General features: G+C 51.8%; 1 protein-coding gene across 13 annotated transcripts in view; it reads right to left on the bottom strand.

The window, feature by feature from the left end:
* Positions 1 to 6,946: 6,946 nt before the first annotated feature.
* The window catches only part of ZC3H7B (zinc finger CCCH-type containing 7B), a 49,430-nt gene continuing 44,893 nt past the window's right edge, over positions 6,947 to 11,483 (bottom strand). For all 13 annotated transcript variants that reach the window (XM_062013114.1, XM_062013126.1, XM_062013183.1 and 10 more), the window contains exon 23: positions 6,947 to 11,057. In XM_062013114.1, the coding sequence (XP_061869098.1) occupies positions 10,865 to 11,057 (193 nt within the window). In that variant the 3' untranslated portion in view covers positions 6,947 to 10,864. The remainder of the gene's footprint in view (positions 11,058 to 11,483) is intronic.

The raw sequence follows: 11,483 nt of genomic DNA, 5'->3' as shown, positions 1-11,483 counted from the left end.
AAGTGCATTGAGAGGAAATTCACAGAGTGGTTTGGGTTGGAAGGGACCTTAAGGATTATCTAAGTTGTCACTTCACGTTTTGAATTATTAGCCTGCAATGGACATCTACAAGTTTTTGTCTAGGGATCTGAGAGTATCCCATCTTGTGCTTGCTGTGTCCACAAAGTCTTCTGCCAGCACCCTCTGTCTATCTCGATTCATAGTCTGTGAAAAATGAGCACCTGCCCAGGAGAAGCGCTTGGGTAACATTGCTGGCAGCATGTACCAACACTGCCCTGACTTCCAGCCCCAGAGAAGAGTCATTGCAGTGGGGAGTGTGCATCTGCCCTCGTGTCCCCACCACAGAGTGCACTGGAGCTGCTTGAGGGAGTGAAGTATTTGCTCTGGAAAGCTGCAGGCACGGCCACAGATTGCATCATCCGTGCTGGCTGCACTGTTATCAGATCAGATCATTATTTATGATTATTGTAATCCTGTGTAAGTGGAGGTCTCAGCTGCTCTGCTCCATCACTCAGGAGCCCAGTCAGCCCTTAACAGGACATTTTCTCACAGACTCAGCCAGCCGTAGTCAACTTATGCTGGCCCTAAGTGGGTGACACACAGAAGGAGGCACCGAACCTGTCAGAGAGGGCCGCACTCCAGGGACACCAATTTAAAATGGCAGAGGCCAGGGCTCTGGTCTGGTGAAAAGACACCTCCAGTATGCCTTGTCTGTAGGTCTCCCACTGCAGTTGTCCACACTGGGCTCCTCCTTGCATGTTTGCCCCAGGAGGGTGTTCAGCAGTGATGTGCACAGTCCCATGGGGAGGAGGTGGGGGGGTCCTTCAACATTTACCTGGGTCCACGCTCCCTCTCTTTGTGGATTTGCATTCCAAAGAGTTGTGGGTATTTTTAAGCACAACCAAATCCTTATTCCTTGCTTCCCCACCCCAACCCCTTCACCCCATTGCAGTGCTCTTGGTACCAGCACATGTAAACACCTCTTTTAAAACCCCTAATTCTACCCTTGTCTTTAGAAGGATCTCTCTACCAAGATCTGCCGTCAGGCCCAAAGCACAGCAGGAACTGCTAGGCACTGCTGTTCAGATGTGAACAGTAGGTACAGCCTTCCAGGCAGTTTGAAACCCCAAAGAATCATCTTGGACATTTGGACCTCTGATACAATCCTGTTCATTACAAGGAGCTGGGTGAGGGGACTCTTTGTGCATGTCTCTGAGTTGCCTTAGCCCCGGGAATGCTCCCTCAACCCCTTCACAGGGCCACATCCACAGTGCTTCTGAAGCAGCCTTTCTGCTGTCTCCCCTCCTGCCACTGTCTTTGCAGCCACTCTTAGCCCCAAAACAAGAGACACCTGGGTGCCTCCTCAGTTAGAAACTCCTGCAGATTGTTGCTGTGGGCCTTGGACTTGGTGGTGGTACCTGGCTGCACGGCAGTTTCTGAGGCCACCATTACAGAAGGGAGCTTACTTGTTTCTTATGTCTTATATCTTACTATATTCTTATGTGCTCAGCTTGTGGGGAGCCTGCCACCAGCAGTGGCATTTCACCAAAGAAAGGCATTACAGGTCATTATTACTAACTGCTGTCATCTCAGCCTCCTCAAAGGAGATGAAGGCTTGGCTTGGTAATCTAACGGAAAGTATCCTCTTAGAAAATCTAAACCTTTTTTGACTGCTTTTCTAAGGACACAAAGCTCACACAACAGTATTATCTATCCCTCCACAGAACATGCTACTCACCTTGGCAAAGGGATAAATATCACAGAATAACAGAATTATAGAATGGGGGCTTAGAAGGGACCTCTAGAGATCATCCAGTGCAACCTCCTGCTAAAGCAGATCCACCTTGATCAGGTCACACAGGAACACGTCAAGGTGGGTTTGGAAACCTCCAGAGCAGGAGACTCCACACCCTCCCTGGGCAGCCTGTACCAGGGCTCCCTCACCTCAACAGTGAAATATATAAATGTAAACATATTTAAGTATCTTTGAAAGATAAGCTGAGAAGAAGAGAGCCAAACTAATGCCTCCTCTGAGAGAAAGGCTGCTATTTACTGTGTTTGGTCTGGGGCACGTGCTTTGGCAGTGACACCCCAAACCACGTGTTGCCCCCAGCAGGCAGTAGTGAGGGGACAGGCAGAAGCCAGCGCTGCTGAGGGGATTTTGTGGTGACAGGCAAGGTAGGTTACTGCCCTGAATTGTATCTGGAAATAAGGACAAAAATCCATAGACATCTCTCAAAGTTTTACAAATCCTGCTGCTCTTGAGGCAGCTTGCTTTCTTGCAGTCACCCAAGACCACTCACCTGGGCAGCACAGCCGTTGTTTGGGACATACCTCCAGCAGTCTTCTGCTGCAGGTCTCACCAATCAAGCCTACTCCTCAGAGCCCGTGTGCAGGCTCCAGGCCCACCAATGGTGTTTGTTTCTTGCACCAAACCCAGCTTGGTAAGTGGTTTCCTCTTTTTATCCAGGCAAACCCTTTGCCAGAGACCAGTTGCTGCCTCTTTGCAGGCATCTGTAATTGCTTTTTGTTCTTGTATGAGCTCCTGGGACAAATGCACGCTCCACTGACATCTTGCAAATTTAACTTTGTTGAGCATTGGGCTTGATAGGGATTTTCCCATTGGCAGGGGCTGGCAGGCTGAGTTTCACCACGGCCTTTCTGAAAGGAGGCTTGCCCCATGTCCCAGCACCTTCTCTTCTACAAGGTCGAGATGCTGCTGCCGTGGACATCTACAGAGCTGCAAGGACCCCCGGGGTTGCAGCAGCAGGGAAGGCTGTGGCCAGATCAGGGCTGTCTGCATCCACAGCAGATTACTTTGAAAGAAGAGGGAGTGTGAGGAAGAGCGATGAAGCCACTGAGGAGTGGAGAGCTGAGGGGGGCAAAAGTGGGACTGGGGCTCTGCGTTGGCCAAAGACTCCGCCTGGCACCTGAAACATGGGCATATGACCCTTGATGGCATTGCCATGGGGCACGGAGGTGCAGGCTTGATAATGCCTTGCATTGAGCCCACTTCCCAACTCCAAAAGGGCTGCCCCTTCCCCAGGCAAGGTACTGCATCCATACACGTTCATGTGAGCTTCCTTGCCCCCTCCCCTCCTCCACAGAGCAGCAGCGCCGGGATCCCCGAGCAAACGGTGCAGTCCAGTGGAGTCACAGAATCATAGAATCATTGTGGTTGGAAAAGACCTTTAAGACCATCGAGTCCAACCGCTGCCCTCACACTGCCAAGCCCATCACTAAACCATGTCCCTCAGCACCTCAGCTATGTGTCTTTTAAATATCTCCAGGGATGGGGACTCCACCACCTCCCTGGGCAGCCTGGGCCAGGGTCTGACAACCTTCTCAGTGAAAAAGTTCTTCCTAATCTCCAATCCAAACCTCCCCTGGAGCAACTTGAGCCCATTTCCTCTTGTCCTGTCATTTATTACTGAGGAGAAGAGACCAACCCTCACCTCACTGCAACTCCCTTTCAGGAAGCTGTAAAAAGTGATCAAGAAAGGAACCACCTGCACCTCTCACCTGAGGCAAAAAGATTTCTAAAAAGCAATTCTCACCAAATCAGTGCCAAAAAGCTAATGAGCTTTGCTTCCCCATCCTCCCCACCCGAGACATCTCCCCCTTCTCGGGGTGCTGACGTGGCAGCAGGGCTCACCACAGCTCTGCTCCTCCGCACGTGGCTTTCCCTTGTGAGGTGCCGCTTGCCAGAAAACTAGGTGCTAGGCAGCAAGAAAACGTGAGGAAAGCTCTTGGGATTATCAGAAGTTGTGCTGCCCTGGGCAAGAAAGACACCTAGACCTGCCTTTGAGCACTCCCCTGTTTAGAAACCCCTCAGGAGGCTGGGCAGAGCCGGCTTTGGGAGCTCTCAGCACAAGCCTTGGCAGGAGGCAGAGCCCAGGATGTGCCAAGAGCAGCAACAGACCCAGGCGTTCCAAGCAGGATGGGGCAATGCGAGGACAGCAGTTGCTGGGCCTCTGCCAGGCGTCGGTGGGAGCCCGTTGGGTGGGACAGCACAGAGGACCCCTGCTCCTCCTGCTGCTTCCTCCTCAAAGTGGAGAGGCAGGCTGGCTGGCAGCACCTCAGCCGCCCCTCAGCCATCCCCTTCCCTCCACAGGCCCACTCGCCTCTCCTGGCAACAACACGGCCCACGGTAGCAACACAGATCCTGCAGCATCACGGCCCAAGAGGCCTGAGCCCGATGGATGGGTACAGGAGTGAGCTGAAAGACACCCACCGCTCCCCTGAGAGGCCCTGGCAGTCTGGCTGCTGCCAAGCCCCAAAGCCATGGCGTGAGTGGTCTCAACTAGACGAAGATCCAGTCTGCCAAGAGCTCCTTTTGAAACTTCTCCTTCTGAGAAGTTTCTCGCCACCACCGCTCCCAGGGCCAGCATCCAGCTGCGTTGCAGTTATCCTCCAGCCATGCAGCTGAGGAAAACTGAGGCCATCTCCCTCTCGTGGAAGCAGGATTTTCCCTCTCTGCCTACGAGCTCTGCTGGGGTACAGACAGGGGAGTGTGCTTTGCTATTCAATTAGGGAAACTATGCAGCTCCTCACCCTTCCCCACCATCTGCCTGGAGGGCCCCAGCATGACTGAGAGCCGGCAGCTGAGGCAGATAGAGGAAATCCACGGAGAACAAGGGAAATACACCACAGAGCACCTCCAGCGCTCAGTATTTTTTCCAGTTCTAAGCGAGCCAAATCTACTCTGGCATCTGGGTTTAGAGATTTCTATCCCAGCCCTGAGTAAATGTCGTTTCTGAGAGGATTAATTCAGCTGGTAACAAATAACAGTATTTCCTGGGACTCTTTGCCATGTCTGTGCTCTCAGGAGAATGTAGATGTTTTCTGGGGTGCTGCCATTCCAGAGAAGGGCAGCCCTGAAAGGGGCAGGCACAGGAGCTACCAGGGCCAGGACCATTGCAGTGGGGAAGGAGTAAGCCAGAGCTGTCACTCCTCTGATCCCTGCTCTCCTCCTTGGCACACATGGATCTGCTCTCAGGTGAGACCACCCCTGCCCTGGGGGCACCAGGATCTGCTGCTCCTGCAAAGTGGGAGATGCCAACCCAGCTGCAGAGGGAATAGATGGGACCCATCCCCCCCCATCCTGGGGAAAAGGGGTGAGGTGGGATGAGATGTGGCACAGAGCAGTGCCCGTGGCTTTCCAGGAAGCCCCAGGAGCTGGCTGTCCACAGGACCTCATCCCAGAGCCACCCCACAGACACCCATTGAGCCTGTTTAGCACCTTCCTCTGCACCACACCAAATGGCTGGCTACTCCTGCAGCCTTTCCTCCTCAGCTTCCCTCCCACCAGTCACTCCCATCCAGCTCTCTTTTACCCTTTATTTAGCACATTGCTTTCTGCCCAATGTCTTTTCCCTGCAAGTGTTCCCTCCTCTGTGCCCTTCACCCCAGACAGTGCTGAGGACACCTCTCAGCTCACAGCTCCTCCAGGGCAGGAACTCTCTGCTGCTCCCTGTTCATGGGACACAACGCAACATGGCCCTGCTCTTGGTTGCAATGGCTGCGGCAAACACAGCTGATGACAGCATTTGCATTACCTGCTGTCACTGCCCAGAAATGCTTCCCCATAGTGTGGGCTGACAGTCACAGAATGGCTCAGGAATCCCATCTGCAGCTTGCACGCTTGGCAAGGCAAACTCCCTCTGCCAGGCTGCTGTGTCATGGCATTAAGGGTCCTTAGTGTGCAGCCTTCTTCTCACCTCTCACGGGTCTCTACCCCTGCTCCTCTCAGTCCTTCATTGCACCTGGATCCTTTCAGGCTGACCTAGGGCTCAAAGTCTGCTGAAGTTCCTAGGAGGATGGGAATACTGGAGTGACTACTCCTTTCCCTGCCTCTCCAGAACACAAGTTTATTTTCTCCAGTGAAGAAACACCAGTGGGGAGGGGTTTACAACTGTGGGCTCAAACCTGTAAGGTCAGTTTTTCCCCTCCCCTTTGTCTGCCTCGCACTTTGACACTTTTGGTTCCCATTGACCAGGAAAAGCTACCCTCACTCTTGGCAGCATGGCCTCAATAATCTGTGGAGGGTGAAACTGATGTCTCTCATGTTGTACATACTCAACAGATGCACCTTTGAAGCGCACCTCATTCCCTCTGTCCTACACCTTATACTCAGCAGAAGGACAAGAGTTGTGTTTGTATCCAGGCACACTGGGGAGAGGCATAAGAAGCCTCCTCCCCTTACATCTTGCTGGGGATCACCTTCTGGTCACTCCCAAGTGTTTAAACAGCAGTAGCAGGGTGTCTCCCTGGGGGTCTCTTTGCTGCATCTCAAGGTTTGGCTTCATCAAGAATCACAGATTAATTTGCATCATGATGAATTTGAAAAAACAAACCAGTTTTATTAATGAATGTCTTCCCATTGCCCTCTTCCTCCAGGGGTGATCCTCACCACCCAGCATCCTTTCCAGGGGGAAACTGCACAGAAGCTGCTCATGGCCCAAAGCTGCACATGACTCAGTGAGAAGGGCAAAGGGCATTTTCGCCATCAGTAAAAATAAATGGCTGCCCCTGTTGAACAGAGCAGCCTGCATAGTGGAACAGCCCCTAGATGAAGGTGACTACAAGACCCAGTTGCTATGAGTTTCAAAACACGGGTTACCCAAACAGCTGGAACAACGTGTTAATGCAGAGCCTGTTGCTCCTTGGTGCTCGAGGGAAAGAAAGCAAATAGGTTAAAAAGATCTTAACCACAGCTGAAGTTCACCAGAGCTGGGTGTCTGGGGAAGAACTGCAGGGTCTGTAAGCACCCAGGTAACGCTGCACTCAGCAAGAGGAATGGCAGATTATACTGAAAGATGGGAGAAAGTGAAAACGATGTGGGGCCAGAAGCGCTCCCTCTGCTCCCCTCCCCACTGCAGGGAAACCCCAACCCGAGCTAAAGAAGCCTCTGTGGGCTGTTTGCAAAACGCAGACACACGCTGGATCAGGAGAGGGTTTAAAGTGCACACTTTTATTTTCTATTACAAAGGCTAAAAGAAGCAAGTTTGGTTTGTCGTCCGTTTCTTTTTTATTATCATTATTATTTAAGAACAGAAACAAAAATGTTGTTAAAACATCTACATTATTATCCTGATACTAGACCTTATGAAAGATACTAAGTTCTTTGTTTTTTTAATAGTAAAGCGTGGTATTCTTAAATTATATTAATACAAAGACATATTAAAGGACTCATAATCATAACTACCCAGCTCAGAACTGCAGCATCCCCTTTGCTACCTTTTCCTTTCACTTGCTAAAACCCATCCGGTTTTGACATACGGTTTCACACAAGCTAAGTAGGGTATTTTTTGGTCTTTTTACTTCCCCCTGTAAAAGGTCAGGTTAACTCCAACACCAGCGCCACTTAAATCCCTGTCCCTACACCGAAGGATTTAGAAAGGAGTATTTTCACTAAGCCCTTCAGCATTTAACAAGTTGATGTCAATAACGGCCTCTGCTCTGGGTGGTGATTGCACAGGATACAAGGTTTGCTTCTAAGGTTACAAAACACTTTTCAATGACAACCCTGTGCTGCAAATTTTTCTTCCCCTCCTCTCCCATATGAACAAAGAGTTACCAGAAGGTCTTGTGGGTGCCCCACTGAGGCAGCCCCACACTTCACGGTTTATCTGTCGCTGAGCGCTTCTGCTCAAAGGACGTGGAAACGTGCTGAAGGGAAAAATCCCTCTTGGCTTGATAAAGCAAGCCTGGCAAGTCAAGTGTGAAGCTTCCTGCCTCTTTAATCTCTTTAAATAATATAAGCAAAGCCTCACCATTAAAACTTTACTCGCTAATTAGCAGTATAATACTCTTTCGCCAAGATGGGACTGCAAGGACATCCTAGGGGGTTTCAAAAACGTGAACAGAGAAGCCTGTCCTGCCTCAAAGTTTATACCTATCTATATAAAACCCTCCCCTCTTTGTTTTTTTTTTCCCTTTCCTTAACCCAAATAAAAGTCTTCATATTTAATGTGGAGATACTGCGTTTCCTGGCCCGAGTCCTTTTCCTTTACCCTCATTTAAAAGATTCCTTCGATACCACACACATATAATATTATATAGAGCGATATATTTAATACCTGTGTATATATGCTTCATGGGAGGGGTCACATATATACACACTAAAACAAGTCTGGTGACAAAGTACTGCAACACCACAGACCAGGTTATCATATCAGGGAAAACAAAAAGAGATCCTCGCCGCCACCCCCCCGTGACCGTGGGCCTCCCTCACCTCACGCACGCTCACCTCCTCCCCACCTCGGCCCCAGTCCCAGCCTCTGAAGCTCATCCCAGAGACGGGGAGAGGGGACAGCGACCTGCTCCATAACCCAAACATGCTCCTGGGTGAGAAATCCCAGCGCAAGCGAATGCTACAGTCACGCCAGAGATGGAGGTTGGTTGGAAAAACGAAACCCGCATTCCAATGTTCCCCGATGCAGATGGATCACTCGGCATCTCTGCCCAGAGGGAGCAGAAGATAAGTCAGGAGCTCACGCCTACCTCCTCCCCCTTTTTATTATAAAGTTAACCAGTTGAGCACAAGGAGAACCAGGATAAGGTACCATGTGGACAGGTACAGCTGAGGGCAGAGGAGACTGTACAGCTCAATAACTGCCACCCGCGATACCGCCTTGGTCACTCTCTTCCCCCACAGCGCTACGGATCCTTCCTCATCTCGTCCTTCTCCCCACGTGTGGGCAGAGATGGAAATGACACCTCCTTCCTCTCTCCTCCCAGTGCTTACCTGTATATCATCAGGTGTTACAGCCCTGGCCCCTTCCAGGCCACATCTCAAGCTGCTGTACCAGCCAGGAAGGGATGCTCATACCAAACCAGTGACCGCATTTTAAAAGAGTGGAAGCAAGCTCAGGGGCACATTCAGCTCTGAGCTTGCTGTCCTGGGAGACTCGCCTGAAAGAGGCATCCCTTAGGATGGGGGGCTGGGAGGGAGCTGTGTTTGTGTTTGAGTGGATGGTGCCATCTGTGCACGCAAACCTGCAGAGCACAGCTTGGCTGCAGAAGAGAGAAGTGGGAAGCTGGGGACAGGACAAAAGCTCGGTGCCTGCAGGATGAGATCGCCAGCAAGGGCACAGCTGGCACAGAGCACAGAACTGCCTCTTTCCTCTACTGCTACAGAAGCCCAAGGCCCTGGCCCAGAGCTTGGGCTCGCTGGCAGCTACGGTGCTGGGGCTGGCACCGTGGAGGAGGGGCTGAGCCACGGTGCTGGGGAGCGCCCTTCCTTCCTTCTGGCCATGGTCCCAGTGGCACAGCATCGCTCCTGCTGCTCCCCACCGCTCCAGCATTGCCCCTGCTACTCCCCACCGTGCCAGCATTGCCCCTGCTACTCACCACTGCTCCAGCATTACCCCTGTTGCCCCCAACTGCTCCTTCTGGTGCTGCAGTGACAAACACAGCGCTGGATACCCAGCAGCACACACCACTTAAAAGAGCAAGAGGGGAACCCCAGTACCTCCCTCCCTGTCTTAAGGACACAAGGCAACATAGAAGCACAGGCTCCTTCTGGCTCCAGCCTTCCCCCTGACTGATACTGCCCAACTGCAGTGACACAGTGTGTTGCAGTCACCACTGACACCTTTCCAGATGGCAGAATCACAGAATGGCAGGGGTTGGAAGGGACCTCTAAAGATCATCCCGTGCAACCCCCTACTAAAGCAGGTTCACCTCTATCAGGTCACACAGGAACGTGTCCATGTGGGTTTGGAAACTTCCAGAGCAGGAGACTTCACACCCTCTCTGGGCAGCCTGTGCCAGGGCTCCTTCACCTGAGCAGCAAAGGAGTTTTTCCTTAAGTTGAACTTTTTGCGTTCCAGCTTTTGTCCATTGCCCCTGGTCTTATCACTGGACACTACAGAAAAAAAGTGTTGCCACATCCTCTTGACATCCACCTTTTAAATACTTGGAAGTATTAATGAGATACCCTCTCAGTCTCCTCCAGGCTGAACAGTCCCAGATCCTGCTGCCTTTCCTCATAAGAAAGACGCTCCAAAGGTGCTTCAGTCTTACTTGCACCAGTCACACCAGCCGAAAAAATACCAAACCAAAGCTACGCACCCTGACTACCTGTTGCACGCTGAGAAAGACATCTAATGAGGAGTTTGCTTTCTGAGTACAGTCTGCTGAAACAGTCTGAACTCACCAATAATCCAGCTTCTGCTGCTGCAAGCAGTTTGATTACTTTGCTGCTTTTAGCTACACTCTTTATACCAGATGGCTGATGCTCTCCTCAGCAACAGTTGATGCCTCAGGGCAATACAGACAGCAGGAGCTTAAGCCTAGCTGTTTAAAGCCAGATCTAGAGGTTTTCCTTCTTTTACACCTCAATTTCGAATTGTTCTGGTACTGAACTCCCAGGAGAGCAAGCTGTAACTGGGGCTTGCTCTGCAGCACTGAGAAAAGGAGCACATGAACTTCACGGTCACCTTTTCACCAGGTGTCTGTCCCTTTTCCTTCAGCTTCATCCTCCAGACCTCTGCAGTCACACTCCAAACACAACAAGAGGAGGAATTCTCCGATTCTCAGCCCGATACAGGCTGGATTAATTCCTTTGAATGGAGGACAGTGAAAACAAAGAGATGGAGAGGAAGGAGAATTTGGGGGAAGGAAGAGAGAGAGAAGACGGATCCCAAACTCGGTGAGCGTAGCGTTCGCTGGCCAAGAAGAATCAAATTCATGATTTCATTCCCCACTACTAAATCATCGTCTCATCATCTTAAAAAGGAAAGCAAATGAAGAGTTGTCTTTGGGAGACACGGGCGCCGCTGTCCCGCTGCCGCCCCTCTCGGGAAACCCGCCCCGCGCCCCTCCAGCCGCCAGGCTCCCCCCGCGGGGCCCTCGCTCACTATACGCCGTCCCGCAATAGGAAGTTGTATTTCCCAAAGTCGTCGTCCCTGGGGCAGAGCAGCATGTCCTTGCGGGCCTTGGCCAGTTTCTGCTTCAGCACCTCCCTCCGGTCTAACCACTCGTTGAGCTCGTCCTGGCCGTGGGCGCAGCGGCACTCCTCCCCGTCGGGACAGGCCTTGCTCTTCTGGAACCTGCAGCGCAAGGGGCACGATCAGAAGGGCACTCGGGGCAGGGCTTGGGGCTCCCTGACCAGGGAAACTCGGTGGAGGCCCAGCCAGGCATCCCACCAGCTCTCCTTCCTGAGGGCAAAGCCATTCTCCTACAAAGCCACGCGCAGCTGGGCAGGGAAACAGAGCAATGGCTTCCAGGGGCCAGTTTAGTTTAGCTGGAACTAGACCAGTGGGGATGAGGAGAAAGCACTCCATGAGAGGAAATGCCAGGTAACAGCCACGAGAGACAGAACCTTCTCTCTAACCAAAAAGTCCTTTCTAACCATCACAAGCCTTCTGTAGACACCTCAAGGTGCTGACTCGGAGGGTGTCATGCACTCAAACCGTGTAACAAAGCCCCTGGGGCCAGGCAGACTGTTAGGGGCCTGAGGGCTGAGGGCATCCCAG

This window comes from Colius striatus, chromosome 1 (assembly GCF_028858725.1).
Source record: "Colius striatus isolate bColStr4 chromosome 1, bColStr4.1.hap1, whole genome shotgun sequence".
In the NCBI taxonomy this organism is placed as follows: Eukaryota; Metazoa; Chordata; class Aves; order Coliiformes; family Coliidae; genus Colius; species Colius striatus.
This window is presented reverse-complemented; position numbering and strand designations above follow the sequence as displayed.